This window comes from Cervus elaphus, chromosome 3 (genome assembly GCF_910594005.1).
Source record: "Cervus elaphus chromosome 3, mCerEla1.1, whole genome shotgun sequence".
Taxonomy (NCBI): domain Eukaryota; kingdom Metazoa; phylum Chordata; class Mammalia; order Artiodactyla; family Cervidae; genus Cervus; species Cervus elaphus.
Window position 1 is genome coordinate 36,331,485 of NC_057817.1, and position 19,609 is coordinate 36,351,093.

Consider the following 19,609-nt stretch of genomic DNA (forward strand, 5'->3'; position numbering starts at 1 on the left):
CCTATCATTTTCTTTTTCTGTGATGTCCTTGTCTGGTTTTGATATCAGGGAAGTACTAGCTTCATGGAATAAATTGGTAAGTACCCCCCTCCCCTTCTAGTTTTTTGGAAAAGTTTGTGGAAAAGTAATGTTTGGTGGGATTCACCAGCAAAGCCATCTGAGCTTGGGCTTTTCTTTGTGAATGTTGTTTTATTTACTAATTCAATCTCATTACTTATTGTGGATTTTTTCGGATTTTTTCATATTTTCTAGCTCTTAAGTCTGTTTTGGTAGTTTTTTTTCCTTAGGAATTTGTCCACTTCATCAAAGTTATCTAAATTGTTGGCTTACAATTGTTCATAGTATTGCCTTATAATCCTTTATATTCCTGTAAGATTCACAGTTGTTCCTGATTTCAGTGATTTGAATTTCCCATCTTTTCTTGATTTTGTTAATTTTGTTCTTTTCAAAAGACCAACTTTTGATTTTGCTGATTTTCTCTGTAATTTTTCTCATTTGTTTCTTCAGTTTCCACTCCATTATCATTTCTTTCCTTCTCCTGCTTTAGATTTAATATGGTCTCCTTTTTTTCAGTGCTTAAGGTAGAAGTTTAGGTCATTGGTATGAGAGCCTTTTTATCTTTTAGTATGGGCGTTTAAAACTATAAATTTCCCTTTAAACACTTCTTTTGCAGCATTCCTGAAGTTTTGGTGTTGTGCGTTCATTTTCATTCATCTTGAGTGTTTTCTATTATCATTTGTGATGTCTTATTTGACTCACTGGTTATCTAAGAGTGTAGTGTTTTTGTTCTGGCATCGCTGAGTCTTGTCTGACTCTTTGCGACCCCATGGACTGCAGCATACCAGGCTTATCTGTCCTTCGCTATCTCCTGGAGTTTGCTCAAATTCATGTCCATTGACTCAGTGATGCTATCTAACCTTCTCATCCTCTGTTGTGAATTTCCCACATTTCCTTCTGTTTTTGATTTCTACTTTCATTCCATTGTGGTTGGAAAATACACTTTGTATTATTCAATCTTTTGAAATTTATTGAGGTTTGTTTTATAGCATAGCATATGGCTATCCTGGAAAATGTGCAGTGTGTGCTTGGAAAGAATGTGTGTTCTGTTGTTGTTGGGTGAAGTGTTCTCTGGATGTCTGTCAGGGCTAGTTGGTTTAAAGTATTGTTCAACTCTTCCATTTCCTTGTTGATCTTCTGCCTAGTTATTTTATCTATTGAAACTGCAGCTATTATTGCTGAATTATCTACTTCTCACATCAATCTTTTCGTTTCATTTACTTTGTATGTAATATATTTACTTTGAGATTTTTATTGCACATGATTGTATGCCTATAATTGTCATAATTTCCTGATATATTGACACTTTTGTCATTATCAAATGTTCCCTTTTATCTGTAGTATCATTTTTTGTTTTAAAGTCTAATTTATCTGATATTATAGTGGCAACTCAGCTTTTTTATAGTACATGGTGTATGTATTTCCTCCTGTTTACTTTTTTTTCCCATTTACTTTTGACTCATATATTTTTGACTCTTAAGAGTGTCTCCTACAGAGAGCATTTTGTTGAATCTCTGCCATTTGACTAGACTGTTTAATGTTATGATTGATATATCTGAATTTATCTTTGCCATTTGCCATTTTGTTTTTTATATGTCATATCATTTCTGGTTTTCTGTCCCATTTTTACTGTTTTTTAAAAATTCAGTGAATGTTTTCAAGTGTAACATTTTAATATCTTTAATAATTTTCTCACTATATTTTTAATTGCTTTCTTAATAGTTGCTCTAGGGCTTACAATGTACATCTTAATAGAATTTACTCAGATTTATATTATCTAATTACAGTGACATAGAAGTGTTACTCCTACATATACTTTTTCCCCTTCCCTTTTTTGTTGTATTTGTAATGCATATACCGTCTATCTGTATAACAAACCCACAATACATTTTTATAATATTACTTTATATAATTTTTGGGTTTTTGATTTCCCTTGTGGCTCAGCTAGTAAAGAATCTACCTGTCATGCAGGAGACCTGGGTTCAATCCCTGGGTTGGGAAGATCCCCTGGAGAAGGGAAAGGCTACCCACTCCAATATTCTTGCCTAGAGAATTCCATGGACTGTATAGTCCATGGGGTGGCCGAGAGTCAGACACGACTGAGTGACTTTCACTATATAATTTTATATCTTTTCAAGGTAAGAAATGAGAGAACTTAAATTTCATAGTTTTTTTTTGGTATGAAACTTTTTGATTCTCTTCATTTCTTCCTGTGGATTGCAGTTATCAGCTGCTTTCATTTAATTATTCCCAAACATCTTTGGTTCCACCTGCTTCATTTGTGGCAATCTTCTCAAGTATATCGCATTTCTGTATGCATGTGTGCTAAGTCGCTTCAGTCATCTCTGACTCTTTGCAGGCTGTGGACCATAGCCAGCAGACTCGTCTGTCTGTGGCATTCTCTAGGCAAGTATACTGGAGTAGGTTGCCATGCCTCTCTCCAGGGGATCTTCCCCACCCAGAGATCAAATCAGTGTCTCTTACATCTCCTGCTTTGGCAGGTAGGTTCTTTACCACTAGCACCACCTGGGAAGCCCACATTTCTGTATATTGCTTGTCAATTGTATGATTACATACATGCTGGTTTATACAGTTACTTTTAAATAAGTTGAGAATAAATAAAAAGAAACATACAATTATAATGTTTTTTATAGTTGCTATTAATAAAATTATCTTTACTTGTATGCTTTACTTCTATGGCAGCTGTAAGTTCATTCCCTAAGTCTGTGAGTCTAAATATGCCATCACCCTCTCCTCTGGCTTCTAGATGAACAACAGAACTCAGTGATTTATCTTACTGAGATTCCCATATATGTGCTTATTTTCCTCTAGATGCTCTCATATTTTTTCCTTTGTTTTTGACTTTCAGCATCTTTCTTGTGATATATTTGGATGTGGATCTCTTTGTGTCTACTCACTTGAAATCTTTGACTTCTTAGATGTGTAGATTAATGTAGTTTCACCAAACTTAGAAAATTTTCAGCCAGGATTTCTTCAAATGTATTATCTGGTCCTTTTGGTATTTCCATCCTGCATGGTTTGGTGTACTAATGGTGTCCCTTCATTTCTCTGAGGCTCTATTCATTTTTCCTCTTTTTTTTTTTTTTTGCTATTTTTTCAGATTGTATCATCACTATTGGTTTCTTTTCAAGTTTGCTGTTTCTTCTGCCAGCTCCAATCTGCTGATTGATCCCCTCTAGTGAATTTTTATTTTGGTTATTGTACTTTTCAGCTCCGGAATTATCCTTTAGATCTTTTTATAAATATAATTTTTATCTCTTTATTGATAGTCTCTTTTGATGAGACATTATTATCATACTTTTCTTACTTTTTTAAGCATGGGTTTTCTTTAGTTCTTTGGACATTTTTAATAGCTGCTTTGAATCTTTATCTGCACAGTCTGACATCTGAAACCTCTCAAAGGCAGTTTCTGCTGCCTTTCCCCTGTTATATGAGTCATCCTTTCCAGTTTCTTTGCATGTGTCACAATTTTTTGTTGAAAGCGGATCATTTTAGATAGTATATTTTAGCAACAGTGGATGCTAAGTTTTCCTTCCCCTTTAGGGTTTGTTGCTTGCTTAGATGTTTATCTGTTTAGCTCCTGACTGGGCTATTTGAGTGACATCTATTTCCCTTGTGATACGTAGCCTTCAGTGTCAGAGGACTCAGCCCTAGACACGCACACAGTCACCCAGTCCTTCTGGGATAACAGTGTTTTTAGCCGGGCTCTCTTTGATGAAGTTTCTAGCTGGTCTGCCTCTACTGATATCACACTCAACTCTTACCCACTACTAATTGGTAGGTGATGGCTCTGTTCTTTCAATAACATCCTGGAGGCATAAATTACTCTATGGTCTGAGCCAGTTAAACTCAAGCCCCAGGGCCAGCATAGGCTTATAGGTCAGTCTTTGAGGTCAGGTCAGAAAAACCTCAAAAAGAAATATTCTTAGCTATCTCTTTCCCTGGTTTTCTCTGTTATACTGAGGTCTGGCCTGCTATTTTGCTTGTTGCTCTCTTCCCCAGTTACCACCATGCTGCTCTTAACTACAAGCCACTAAAATCCTTTTTTTTTTTTTTTCGATAGCCCCTTTAGGCTTGAACGTCCCCATTTTCTGTCCCAAATACTCAGGCTACTTAGGAAAATCTGTGAAACCTTATGTTCTTGCAACTTGATTTTTCCCCGAGGGAGAGCCTTTGCACCCATTCCGTGGGTTGAGTGGGCACATCCCACTTTGCAGAATAACATCCCTAGTCTATAAGCAGAATGTTGGATCTTGACATTATTCCCTGGTCTTCTCGGCTTGTACTGCTCAGCATGAAACCTGTGCCCTACCGGTGATTTTAAGTGGGAATGATTCCGGCCTTGAGTTCTTGGCCGACCGTGCCTGGGGCAGATCTCCTGATCTATGAGTAAGGACTGAGTGGCAGAAAGGAGCTTCAGATCTCTGCAGTTCTTACCTCTGATTCAGCTTCTGTAGCAGAGCTGTGTGAGGAGTGCTGGTGTCTCGGCTGCCCCCTGCTGCCCTGGGAGAAAGCTTATCCCTAACAGCTAGCTGGGGGGAATAAAGTCCTCTGTTCTTAGCTGTACCCGTGAAGAGTGGAGCTATCATCTTGCTGAGATGGGGGAAAGAGAGGACAGGTCATAGACAGGTCATGGTTCAAATGTCACAGATGCTTACTCTTCTAACCTAGATTTCATAGATTTTCTTGAATAAATGTTTCTCCAATTGTTGCATAACCTTAGGACAATTTCAAGACAATTTAAATGGTTGTTGTATTTTATAATTTTTTAATGCTTGAAATGAAACATTTTGTTTTGAGATAACTGTTGACATGTAGCTCTAAGAAATAATACAGGGATCCCATGTACCCAGTATCGCCAAATGGTAACATCTTATAGGATTATAGTATAATATTGCAACTAGGATATTGACATCACCACATCAAGATACAGAACTTTTTCATCATCACAAGGACTTTTTTATAATGACAACTACTCCCCTTGCACCGCCAGCTTCACCTTATCCCCTAGCAACCACTAATCTAGTCTTCCTTTCCATAGTTTTTGTCTTTTTTTGGTCTATTATATAGGTAGAATTATATTAGTACGTATGTCTGTAACTTCTAGCGTTTTGAAGAGTGGCGATAGTGAATATGCTTTAATTGCTTCTGATCTTAGGGGGAAAGCATTCAGACTTCCATCATTAACTGTATTATTGGCTACAGATTTTTGGTATGTGCTCTTTATCAAGTTGAGTTGAGGAAATTCCCCTCTATTCCTATTGTTCCCTATGTTTCACTCTTTAGTCCACAGGTCTCTTCAAATTGCCTTTCCAAAAGTGCTCCCTCTCTTGAGTCTATTTTTTAAGGTAGATAACTTTTCAGAGGAATCTCAAGTTCTCACTCAATCTTTGAGCCTGGTTAGCTTGATTCATGTCCATTCTTCTCTTTCTCTCCTTCACTCATGTTGGTCTACCAAACAATTGGTCTCCCTCCAAGACGATGACTCTCTGACCTACACCTTTTATCTAGTTCTCTTCCCAGGACTGTGTTTCCCCTGATGAACTCCCCCTTCTGAAGTTTTATATTGCATCTCTTTGAACAACTGTTCTAAGGTCAAGGATGTGCAGTCTAAAACTTTTACCACTCTAAACAATCTTTTCCCTCACATATGTATTTTTAAATAACATTTCCATTTTGACTGTTTTAAATGGAGATTATTCATTCTCCAATGACCAAGTCATGTCAAGACTGCTCAGCTTTGTCCAATAATCCATTTTCCTTCTAATCTCTTCCTTCCAGTCATGTACTTGATATAATCAGAGAGAAGGAAATTGAAGATGCCTCCTGGAGGTGTTAAGAGTCTGCTACAAGGTACCATCATTTTGGGAAGATCATGAAGTTCTGGAAATCTGGTCCTTTTTATAACATGTTGAATTGAATAAGGTCTGGAAAATGAGAAGATGTATACATATGTTCACACAGAGACTTGTAGACCAACGTTTATAGCTGTGCTCAGTCGCTCAGTTGTGTCCGACTCTTTGTGATCCCATGGACTATACCCTGCCAGGCTCCTCTGTCCATGGGATTTTCCAGGAAAGAATGTTGGAGTGAGTTGCCATTTCCTTCTCCAGGGATCTTCTCAACTCAGATACTGAACCCTTGTCTCTAGCATCTCTTGCAGATTCTTTACCCCTGCACCACCTCGGAAGCCCCTGGTCAATGAGACATCAATAAAATTCACAGGAGACTGATACACAAATAAGTAACATAATGGTCATTTTCCCATACAATATCTTGAGAAAGTTTTGTAGTTATAAACTAGGTAACCCCAGTTTACAGTTGGAGAAAGAAACACTCTGTGTCAACAACCTGTCTAAGATCCTAGAGAAAGTCAAAGGCAGAATCATTATAGTGATAAAATGCTCCTCCTGTTCATCAAGGTGAGATGTCTTCCCCACAGAGTTCTCTAGGCATTTCTGGAACACAAATCTTTATTTCCAAAATTAGATGTTATTGGGCATAGGTATGTGCTGTCAAAGAAAGATATGCCCATTGTTTTTTTTTCCAGTCTGTGTGCAATTGCCTGAAGTTACTGTTACTAAGAATACAAACTGCCCAGTATTCTTGAAGATATTCTGTCAAATATATAAACCAGATTCTGTGTTAATTTATACAACATTTTCATGAATACTCTCCAGATGTTTCATGTCACAGAAAGAACTTATTCTGTTGTTTAGCATTCATCAAAACCACATCCTCTGTGTTTGCATATGATAGGGGCACCCCAGGACATAAATGTTAAAAAGAGAATGGACACACATGGCAATCTTTAGGGAAAATAAACTTTGCCATCTTGTAATATAAGATGAAGTTAAGGAGTGTGATATGACTATAGAATACACATATCAAAAGTGAAGTGAAGTAAAATGTTTAGTACTTTTCACAGAGCCACAAAAAAGAGAAATCCCCAATGTGTATCTCTTTATCTATTTTGTAATTAATATTGATTACACAAGAGCAGGAGAAATACCCAGTGCCAAAGGATCATGGCCAGCATACGTTTTGAGTATTTGGAGCCAGTTTTTAAATATTTTGAATGTGTATTCTTTATTATAATGTGTCGAGCTAGATATATTTGCTTACCCTTTTGATTATATTGCTTAGGTCCTCTTTCTCCTTATTCTTGTCCTCTTGATCTATCTTATTGCTCAAAGTGGTATATTACAATTTCCTATTATTAGGGTGTTTCTGCCTATGTCTCCTTTCATCTCCTGTAGTTTTGTTTCATAAAAGTAGCTGTGTTCCTTGACGTATAATATTCGTGTGTTATATCCTCATTGTGGATCATGGTTTTTAGCACTTGTTTGTCATATTTTTCTGATTTCAGACTTGAATTCTATTTTACATTATCAGGATTTGCTACACGTGCTCTCTTTTTATGCCCATTTTCCAGGTATACTCTTGCGTGCATGTGTGTGTGCAAAGTCACCTCAGGCGTGTGCAACTCTTTGCAACCCTATGGACTGGAACCCCAACAGGCTCCTCTGTCCATGGGTTTCCATGCAAGACTACTGGAGTGGGTTGCCATGCCCTTTTCCAGGGTATCTTCTCAACCCAGGGATTGAACCCATGTCTCTTATGTCTCCTGCATTGGCAGGCAGGTTCTTTAGCACTGGCACCACCTGGGAAGTCCTTATAGTCTTGCACATACTTTTTAAAAAATTAATTAATTTATCTTAATTTTTTTAAAGACGATCACCGTAAGTCAACACAGTAATTATCTCTTCACTGCCGCACATACTTTTAATTTTGGCTTTTCTGAGTCACTTTGTTTGAAATGTGTTTCTTACCTATAGAATGTAGTTGGGTTTTGTTTTCAAGTCAACTGGAATTTTTTTTCTTTAGATGTTATACCCATTCACATTTTTTTTTTATTTTTATTTTTTTATTTTTTTTTTTATTAGTTGGAGGCTAATTACTTCACAACATTTCAGTGGGTTTTGTCATACATTGATATGAATCAGCCATGGATTTACATGTATTCCCAATCCCGATCCCCCCTCCCATCTCCCTCTCCACCCGATTCCTCTGGGTCTTCCCAGTGCACCAGGCCCGAGCACTTGTCTCATGCATCCCACCTGGGCTGATGATCTGTTTCACCATAGATAGTATACATGCTGTTCTTTTGAAATATCCCACCCTCACATTCTCCCACAGAGTTCAAAAGTCTGTTCTGTATTTCTGTGTCTCTTTTTCTGTTTTGCATATAGGGTTATCATTACCATCTTTCTAAATTCCATATATATGTGTTAGTATGCTGTAATGTTCTTTATCTTTCTGGCTTACTTCACTCTGTATAAGGGGCTCCAGTTTCATCCATCTCATTAGGACTGGTTCAAATGAATTCTTTCTAACAGCTGAGTAATATTCCATGGTGTATATGTACCACAGCTTCCTTATCCATTCATCTGCTGATGGGCATCTAGGTTGCTTCCATGTCCTGGCTATTATAAACAGTGCTGCGATGAACATTGGGGTGCACGTGTCTCTTTCAGATCTGGTTTCCTCAGTGTGTATGCCCAGAAGTGGGATTGCTGGGTCACATTCACATTTTAAGTTGAAAAAAGATAATAGTAAAATTGCCTTTATTAGTATACAGTTTTAAACATGTATGCAAATTCATGTTGTTATCACCATAATCTGAATATAGAACAACTCCCTCACACCTACCTCCTGGTAAACACTGATCTTTTCTCCATTGCTTTAGTTTTGCATTTTCTGGGATGACATAGAACTGTCATAGAAATGAAGTCACACGGTGTGTAACCTCTTGAGATTGGCCTCCTTCTCATTACATTGGTCACCGTAATGCTTTTGAGGTCCATCTGTCTTTTTGCATGCTGCATGTGTCAGTACTTTGTTCTTTTTCATTGCTAAGCATGATTCCATCACTCAGATGGCATACAGTTATCCTACAGTGTTCATTTGTTGGAAGAAAATGGGTTGTTTATAGATTTTGGAAATTATGGACAGAGCGGATATGCACATGTGTGTACAGGCTTTTGTGTGAGCATGTATTTTTATTTCTCTGGGAGAAATGCCTATGAGTGAGATTGTAGAGTCATATGCTATATGGATGTTTAACTTTATCGGAAACTGCCAAACTATTTTTGTTGTTGTTTTAATTTATTTTTAATTGGAGAATAACTGCTTTACAATGTTGTATTGTTTTCCCCTGTACAGCCATGTGAATCAGTCATGAGTATACATATATCCCTGCTCTCTTGGACCTCCCCTCTACCTGCCCCCATCCAAACTGTTTGATATAGTGACTGTACCATTTTTTAATTCCCATCAGCAAAGATTAAATTTCTAGTTGTTTTTCTTCTTTGTAAGCACTTAGTATTCTCAAGTTTTTTGTTTCCCTATCTTCAGTGATATCTTTTTTGTAGTTTTAATTTATATTTCACTAATAATGTTCAGCATCTTTCATGTGCTTATTTGTCATCTGAGTATCCTCTTTGGTAAAGTGTATATTCAAGTCTTTTCTCATCTGAAAAATTGAGTTTTTTGTTTCCTAATTGTTCATTAATGTTTATGGTTTTGACAGTTCCTTATTTAAAATTAGTTAATTAATTTTTGGCTTCCCTGGGTCTTTGTTGCTGCTCACCAGCTTTCTCTAGCTGTGGTGACAGGGGCTCCTCTCTAGTTGTGGTGTGTGTTCCTCTCATTGCAGTGGTTTCTCTTGTTGTGGAATATGGGCTCTAAGTGCATGGGCTTAGTTGCCCCATCACGTGTGGAATCTTCCTACACCAAGGATAGAATCTTTCTACATCTGTGTCCCCTGCTTTGGCAGGCAGATTCTTATCCACTGTACTACCAGTGAAGTCCTGAGAGTTCTGTGTATAGTCTGGATACAAGTCTTTTGTTGTATATAATGTTTACTCATGGTCTGGACCTTATCTCTTCTTTTTCTTATGTGTCTTACACTAAGTGGAGGTTTTAAAGTTTAATGAATTCAAATTTACCATTTTTTTTCCCTTTATGACATTTAATGTCCTATTTAAGAACTCTTTGACTTAGTCCAAGTTACAAAGATTTTCTGCTGTGTTTTCTTAAAAAAGTTTATAGTTGTATGTTTTACATCTAGACCTATGATTGATTTTGAACTAGTTTTGAATAAAGTTGGAAGAGTTTTGCCTGTAGACATCTGATTGTCCTAACATCATTTGTTGAGAAGGCAGTTGTTTCTCTCCTTTCCACCTTTGTCAAAAATCAATTGGAGGGGACTTCCTTGGTGGTTCAGTGGTTAAGAATCCATGCTTCCAATGCAGTGGATACAGGTTCAATCTTAGTCAGGGAATTAAGATTCCACTTGCCATGTGGTGTGGCCAAAAGAAGTCAATTGGACGTATTTGTGTGAGTCTATTTCTGTCTGTTCTGATCCATTGATCGACATATGTCTCTCCACCATCACAGCACTGTCTTGGTGATGACAGCTTTATGTTTGTGTGTGGATGTGTGTGTGTGCGCTCAGTTGCATCCGACTCTTTGACCCCATGGACCATAGCCTGCCAGGCTCCTCTGTCCATAGAATTTTCCAGGCAAGAATACTGGAGCGTGTTGCTGTTTCTTACTCCAGGAGATCTTCCTGGCCCAGGGGTTAAACCCACATCTCTTCTATCTCCTGCATTGGCAGGCAGGTTCTTTAACACTAGCACCACCTGTGACAGCTTTATGCTCACATGTGTGCTAAGTTGTGTCTGGCTCAATTGTGTCTGGCTCTTTGTATCCGTATGGACTGAAGCCCACCAGGCCCCTCTGTCCATGGGGTTCTCCATGCAAGAATACTGAAGTGGGTTGCGTGCCCTTCTCCAGTGATAGCTTTATACTAAGTGTTAAAACAAAGTAGTGTGGGTCCTTTAACTTTATTCTTTTCTTTCAAACTTGTTTTAATTTCTTTATAAAAGAAATATAAATTTACATAAATTTTAGAATCAGTTCTCTTTTTGAAATTGTGTTAGATTTATAGACCCCTTTCATAGTAAAATAGGTGGAACAAACTTTAAAACTATAAAACCTAATGACATAGTGGGAACATATGAACCAAGCAGTCAGTCCAAATGGAACTTTAAAGCTTGCATCTATTTCTATGCTTTCCCTCGTATCCATAAGTATATTTTCCTTTAATGATGCTAATTATTCAAGGAAGACATTCCTATTTGTTGAATTCTTAGTTCTTTTGAATCACCTTACCTTCCACTTGTGATTTATCTTGTCACTGGAAGGTTTTCTTTTTTGTCCACCCTCACACACTTCCCTTCCCCTTGACTTCTACCTCTGGCAACCACCAATCTATGCTTCCCTTCTCAGATCAAGACTAAGACCTTTCTCTGTACTCCCATAGTTGTTGTTGTTCAGTCACCAAGTTGTGTCTGACTCTTTGTGACCCCATGGACTGCAGCACATCAGGCTTTCTTGTCCCTCAGCATCTCCCAGAGTTTTCCCAAGTTCATGTCCATCACATTGGTGATCCATCCAACCATCTCATCCTGTCGCCCTCTTCTCCTTCTGCCTTAAATCTTTCCAAGCATCAGGGTCTTTTCCGATGAGTATTCAGGGTTGATTTCCTTTAATATTGACTGGTTTGTTCTCCTTGCTGTCCAAGATACTCTCGAGTCTTCTCCAGCACCACAGTTCAAAAACATCAATTCTTCGAAACTCTGCCTTCCTTATGGTCCAGCTCTCACAACCATACATGACTACTAGAAAGATCATAGCCTTGACTGTATGAACCTTTGTTGACAAAGTGATGTCTATGCTTTTTAATACACTGGCTAGGTTTATCATAGCTTTCCTGCCAAGAAGCAGCTGTCTTCTGATTTCATGGCTACAGTCACCGTCCGCAGTGATTTTAGAGCCTAAGAAGAGGAAATCAGTCACTGCTTCCACCTTTTCCCCTTCTGTTTGCCATGAAGTAATGGGCCGGTTGCTATGATCTTAGTTTTTTATATATTTTAAGCCGACCTTTTCACTCTTCTCCTTCACCGTCATCAAGAGATTGTTTAGTTCCTCTTCACTTTCTGCCGTTAGAGTGGTGCCATCCGCATATCTGAGGTTGTTGATATTTCTCCTGGCAATCTTGATTCCAGCTTGTAACTCATCCAGCCCAGCATTTCTCACATGTGCTCAGCTTATAAGTTAAATAAACAGGGTGACGGTAAACAGGCCTTGCCACACTCCTTTCTCAATCTTGAACCAGTCAGTTGTTCTGTACAAGATTCTAACTGTTGCTTCTTGACCAGCATACAGGTTTCTCAGGAGACAGGTAAGATGGTCTGGTATTCCTGTCTCTTTAAGAGTTTTCCAGTTTGCTATTATCCACACAGTTGAAGGCTTTAGTGTACTCAATGAAACAGAGGTAGATGTTTTTCTAGAATTCCCTTGCTTTCTCTGTGATCCAGCAAATGTTGGCAATTTGGTCTCTGGTTCCTCTGCCTTTTCTAAACCCAGCTTGAACATCTGAAAGTTCTTGGTGCTCATAATGCTGAAGCCTAGCATGCAGGATTTTAAGCGTAACCTTACTAGCACGGGAGATGAGTGCAATTGTTTGGTGGTTTGAACATTCTTTAGTACTGCCCGTCTTGGGAGTGGGGATAAGGAATGACCTTTCCACTCCTGTGGCTACTTGACACCAAGTCTGCCACTCAGGTTTGAACAAATGAGTGAAATGTATTTTTACCTCAATTGATATCATCCCCAGTTTCAGATGAACCGTTTTTCTACTTCTTGATATAATTATGTAACTTTTGAAGAAGGACTAAAGACATAAACAAAGCTCTTGAAAATTAATCTGGAGAAATGAAGCAATAGATATTTCTAGACCCAACTGATTGTGTTAATGGCCACTTGAATCTCTCATTACTCAGTTGGATTTTTTTCCTTTCACTTCCAGTGCATATACATTTGAATGCTTCCTAGCAACATCGAGCAGGGAGGTAAATGATAAATATTAAGATGTGAAAATACTGCATAACACAACAAGAGTGCCATAAATGATTAGTTACAGGAAAGCTACTTCACAGAATATATTTCCCTTTCTTTTATTTGGTAAGAAGCTGACATGAGTTAATGTGGGATTAAGTATTTAGTTCAAAATCTGTATCAGATGAGTAAGTATCAAATAGTAGAATATATCCTTAGAATTAGTTTTAATTTAAATATTTACTAATATAAACTTCTGATGTGTCTAGTGTTAATGTCATTCATTATCACAAGTATAAAGGGTTTAGATATGTATTTATATATTAACTTTTATGATGCTAAAAGTTAATATTTATAATGTTGCACTTAATTCATCCATTTAAAAACACTTACTGAGTACCTACATGGGCCTTCCTGTTGGCTCAGACAGTAAAGAATCTGCGTGCAATGCAGGACACCTGGGTTCTATCCCTGGGTTGGGAAGATACCCTGGAGGAGGGCATGGCAGCTCATTCCAGTATTCTTGCCTGGAGAATCCCCATGGACAGAGGAGCCTGGAGGGCTACAGTCCATGGGGTTGCAAAGAGCTGGACATGACTGAATGACCAAATGCACACACACTGGGTTCCTAGGCCTTCTTTTGGACTCTAGGATTACATCAAAGAAGCAAACTTACAGGTATTTTAAATTCCATAACCAAATGATGTATATAATAATAAACTTTGTTTAGAATTTATCTAGAACAAATTATTTCTGTTTTGGGGAAAATTCTGCATATGTTATCATTGTATTATAAATGCATTTGAATCTATTTTGATTTTAAATAAGTATGTGATTGATAAGAAATCTAACTTAGTAAACTGAATTGATGCATAATTTTTAGCAATTATAGTAATTTATATTACAAATATATGTGAAATCCATTTTACTTTTGTTTCCATGAAAGATAATATTTCCAGTCATGTAACATAACCCTTAATGTTTTATCACAGTTTTGCTCAAGATTCCTGTGCCCTAGGCCATGGAATATTGTGATATGATCTGAGATTGTCCTAATATTGCTCTAAATCTATATGTATATTGAACATTGGTGTGGGCTTAATTAGCATTCATTAAATACTTCAGCTTTTCCTTGTGTGATTCTGTACTGTGAGATCATATACATAAATGCCACAAATTTTACCCATTTTAGTCATGCACTTTCTTACTTAACAGATATTTAAAGTGTAGTTTTTAGCAGTGATAGTCTAGAATATTTTGACATAAAATGGTTCTTGTGTCTTGAAAATAATTAGCGCATAATGCCACTAGGGGGCTCACATTCTATGTCTGTAATTCATGTGGCATCACACGTCTGCATAACACTTTTGGGTACTTAAAAGGATGTGATAGCTGGGACCACAATACCGTATTCAATAGTTTTTGTGTGATAGATGTAAGGGCACAGTAACAGAAGGAAATACATGAAATAGGTGTAACTTATCCGTGAAGTTAGCAGTGAGGAGTCAAAAATTGAAACTGGGTAAGTGCTAGTCTGGTACCAGTCCCTATGACGCCCCTTCTGTCTAGACGTGCTGTTGCTGATGCAACAGGAGTATAAGCTCTAACTGTCAATCACTAGAGTCCTAGGACTGGACAGAATCACTTTTCAACAAATAACACTATCTGGCTTTATTTCCGTTGTCCCTGGTAATTGAGAAGATTTATTTGTAATCAGTTTAAAAACTCTTTAGCTTGTTCATTTCTTTAGTGTAAGAAAGTGTATGGTTTGTATCAATGTTCCTTCATTTTCTAAAGAATCTAGGAAAGCAAGTTTTTTACATCATGCCAATTCATGTGTTTCCAACCAAGTACATGCTTAAATATTTTATGCTAATTCCATCTGGTCTTATTTTTTTTATTTTTTATCTATAATCCAGGGACAGTTCAGCATTAATTTGGCAGGAACTGGGATGAAGATATCCAGTACAGCAAAGTGGCTGGCTCAGGGCAGTTATGCCTCTGTGATCATTCACAGATCACAGGTAAGTCCTGCTGGACCAAAAAGCCTGTCTGAAATACTTCTGTGCTGTGAAGTACTGTTAAATTCCTCTACCTTAAATTCAGAATTATATGAAGTTAATGACTAATGAGTTCTTTCATATAATGGGGTATGTTACATTATGACGAGGTATAACTAACTTATGAAATTTTGGAATGGGGTTCATTTTTATTCATGCGCTTATGGAAGTTTTATATATATTCACATTCATGTTTAGGCTATAGGTATCTGTACATGAAATCAAGTGCCAGAGCATATAGATTTAAGTAGTTCAAGTTTGGGGCTAATGGCTTGAAACACGGAGCTTCACAAAGAGGTAGTCTTTTTAGCTATACTCTAATTATTAAAGACTTTTATGTTTTAATACTTCAAAGTGAGAGGTAAATTTTTGGTTTATTTACCTCACTGCTTTGATTTAGTGATTTAGTGATGGAGTCATTTGTCATTTAATGAACATCCTTTATAGTTTCTTCAAGAATTAGGAATATTTTTATGGTTGTATGAATATTTTCCTTATCTATCATTATTTAGAAAACATTGTCATGATTTGAGAGAATAGCATTGAAACATGTATAATACCATGTGTGAAATAGTTCGCCAGTCCACGTTCAATGCATGATTCAGGGCGCTCAGGGCCAGTGCACTGGGATTTTATTTTTACCTATAGTACATGTATTATCTAAAGTATTATCTAATGTATTATCCTCCTAATTTTGGTGCTGGTGTAGTGTGCTAGCACATAAAATTTATGAGATGGCTGCTGGTACTTAGAATCACCACACCTTAGATAGCATGACTCTATCTACATTAAATCAGGATCTGTGTTATAATTTGTGTTCTCATCTATATTGCACCATTTAAATCAGTACCATCAACAGTCCCTGCCTACTCCAAGGTTTTATAGTTTTTCTTTCTTTTGCTAAAAGTGACTTCATTCCTATATATGAATACTACTTGTAAATGAAATTCAATTTTCTGATATTTGCAGACCTTAAAATAGTTTATTTCTGACTATTATGAAATTGTGTTTAATAATTAAAGAATTTCGATTTTTATTATTTCTATCATATGGGTAAACAGTAGGCTTTTAAAATGGCTATTTATTTCTAAATATTTATTTGGCAAATTTAGGTCTTATCCTTTTGGGTAGAAGAATGGAAATAAATCAATTACTTAGTTAAAATGTGTTCTGAGCAGGTATAAAATTTAGTGCAATGAGATATTCTGACTTTATCTAGTTGTTAGGTATCTTCTGGTTAAATGACAGCTGGCCAAGGGCAGCAGTAAAAATGAATATTTAGTACAACCATTCCTTTCATGTCTATTTAAGTTTTATTGTAAAGACTATTTGTTTACTTAATTGAGAATTTCTCCTTCAATCAAAGATTTTGCGCATGAAGGTATTTCCTAAGATCTGACACATGGTGTGAAACTCTGACTTATGAAACCCAAATGTACTTATGGAAATGAACACATATTTTCATTTCCTAGTAAATTTAAACAAGATTAGGGGTTTACTTAATCCATTTGAGAACAGGAATGTATATAAATTGGAATTTTTACTGCCATCCTCTTTGTTTACTCAGATTCTCTAGAGTATAGAAAGCCTCTGAAAGAAGAGGCAACTTCAAAAGCCCCTGATCTCAAAACATTCTTTACCCTCAAAAGTTTCAGGAACCCAGTTTCCTTTTCTATCCTCCCTACTTAGATTAAAAAAACAAAAACATAAATAAAGCAAAACTTATCTTCTTCAGAAACCATAGGAGTTCAAACTATTTTTGTTTCATCCGATCAAAAGGCCTTTTGACTTTTGGACCTAAAGGTGGAAGACAGTCTGGAGAGAAAATCTGTCCTGTTCTCATCACTTCCTTCACCAGCCTCCGCCCACCCATTCCTCAGTTAGCAGCTCTGCTTTTCAAAAATAAAAGAAGAATCTCCTTTTTGTTGTTGTTTAGTCGTTAAGTTGTGTCTGCCTCTGTGTCTAATTATAATTATTACTTTCAATCCAGTTTCTTCCCTCCATTCTATCACCTTTTGTATTTTCTGCAAGCTGTGTTTCTAATGCTTCCAGGAGATGTTTGAAGTTAAGGTCAAGTTTGCATAAAATCCTTCTTTTATTTAGTCTATGAGAATCTTATATAAAACCATAGTACCTTTCTTTCATTCAGTCGATGAGAAACACTGGACAACAAGTTGGGAGAGGTTTTAATAAACTCACTGAAGCGAATAGATACCTTGATGAAAAATACGTGGATTGAGATGAATTGTCTAACGTAGAGTGTGGTTTATAATCATCAAGTGGCTAATATGAATCTCGGGTTCTCTAATTCCTGTGACCACAGATTTCAAATAATCCTGAAATGTCATGATCTTTGACCTCAAGTGTGATTGTTATAGGAAACCTTGGCTGATTATTTCAGCCACATGGTTCAAAGTGTTTGCTTTTCTGCCTTGTACACACAGATGCCAGCATGTAACAGATTCTCCTGTATCTCTGCCTGTTCTATTTTCAGGATGGAACCAAAGTCTATGGCAGATGTGGAGGGTTCTGTGGAAAGTGTATTCCTCACATGACTACTGGTCTCCCAATTCAAGTAGTGTGAACATTCAGAAGGAAAGTGTGTCCCAAAGAGGAGACATTCTCTGGAACCTGCAAATAGCTGGTGCTTGTTTCTTTAGTCCTTCCTGAGATTTATGTCTAAAATATTTGTGCCTTTTTTCTAGGATGCTCATGAGGAGTCAGTCACTGCTTAGTTTTTCAAGGCGTTTGAAATAAACTGAACGATACATGGTTCTAGTCAGGATCCTTAAAAGGATGAAATAATTTATGGTTGGGCGTACAGGGATGTTTGAATTGTGCTAAGATAATACTGCTGGTAACAGATTACACTGGACCAGAATTATGTTCTGCCTGTAAGCACACATGTAAATCTCTGCTCACATCCTACTGTACAATGAAATGTTTATTCTACTTGTTAAAATGGAGCAAGTAAAAATTAGGAAAATGAACTTAAATCATAAACATTATTGAATCTGTCAGGAGAATAGCAAATCAATAGTCACAACAAAAAAGTACATAGCCATTATACTTTCTACTGATACAGCTTAGATACCTTGTTTTATGTTTCCTTTAATTTTTAATTTTGCATTATGGTGCTTCAAAAAATCATCCTAAAATATAGTATAGTTTTGTAATTAAAGTATGTAGTTGGGTTAAATACTAAACATGAAATTTTGTGGGTATAATACAGAATAAGATATGATATAGTAGAATTTCACTTAAAAACACCTACCTCTAATTTGATTGTACTTATAAGAGCAATACATTGTTTTTAAAATGTTTATATTGTATCATGTCTTTATAACTTATATGCCTATATGTCTACTCTTAAAAAAATTATTTTTTCAAAGTTTTGTACTGTATTTTATTAATCAAGTAGAAAATTAAGAATTATTGACATTTGGAAGAACCTATTTTGGTAAATATAAAATGATATTTACATATGCAAAATTTCTACTAGAGAGTTCAAGTTATTTTATATCTGAGGTCTCTCAAATCCAGAACATGAAAGATAGTATAAAAATTAACTATTCATGAGTAAATGCTCAGGTATTAAGAGATTTTTTAGGTGAATAATTTAATTGTGTATTATACAACCATTTGATTTTAAAAGAATCATAGATAATATTTTTCTATGACAACCTACTTTATAAACCAATAAAACTGAATCTAATAATAAATTTTTTGCCAGTAAATAGTAGTGTAGTAGTTTTACCCACAAAGTTTTTCTTTTTCAAACTATTAGGGATGTAATGTACCATATAAGGTACTAAAGCAATTTTGTACCAATGTGGTTAAATAAACATTTAGGGATCTCTGTATCAGAAAAGAAGTATTTTGCACTATGTGCCTGAAACCAGTTACAAACATTATTATGAAATGTATAACATGTTTTAGAAATGTTTTTATTCATAAGTAAAATCATATAATTTATAAGCATCTGAATAATAAAGATATTTGTGTGATACATTGGGACTTTGCTTTTATTTTCCTTACATGTAAAAAAAAGAAAAAAAGAATTCTTCACCAAAAAAAGTCTATAACTCAAAAATCACTTCAGAAATTCTGAAACATTTTACTCTAATTGTTGCACTTTCGATGGAAATAGCTCCTGCCTACTGTACACCCTTATGGAAATATGGGCATGGGGCTGACAGAAATTTGCAATGACTTTAAAAGCTTCTGTTTATAGAAGGGGTACCATGTATACTCATATTCAATTGGCCAAATTAAATCACATGACCAAATCCTAGGCAATGGGACAGGGAAATATACTTCCCCTACAGGGCCGGATGGCCAGATGTATGGGAATGAGTGAGGACTCCCAATCTTCTCCCAAGGGAGGGAGAAGATCCTTGGGAACAGTAAGATTTTATGTCCACCTGTCTTCAACTTTACCAGAAATTGCCAGAGTACTGCTTTCTAAAGGGGTGGAATAAATGTAAATTACCACTGCCTCTGTG

General features: G+C 36.4%; 1 protein-coding gene across 3 annotated transcripts in view; it reads left to right on the forward strand.

The window, feature by feature from the left end:
- ADAMTS20 (ADAM metallopeptidase with thrombospondin type 1 motif 20) overlaps positions 1–19,085 on the forward strand; it is a 202,783-nt gene extending 183,698 nt beyond the window's left edge. For all 3 annotated transcript variants that reach the window (XM_043886575.1, XM_043886584.1, XM_043886594.1), the window contains 2 exons: positions 14,964–15,068; positions 17,599–19,085. In XM_043886575.1, the coding sequence (XP_043742510.1) occupies positions 14,964–15,068; positions 17,599–17,688 (195 nt within the window). In that variant the 3' untranslated portion in view covers positions 17,689–19,085. The remainder of the gene's footprint in view (positions 1–14,963; positions 15,069–17,598) is intronic.
- The last annotated feature ends 524 nt before the right edge of the window (positions 19,086–19,609 follow it).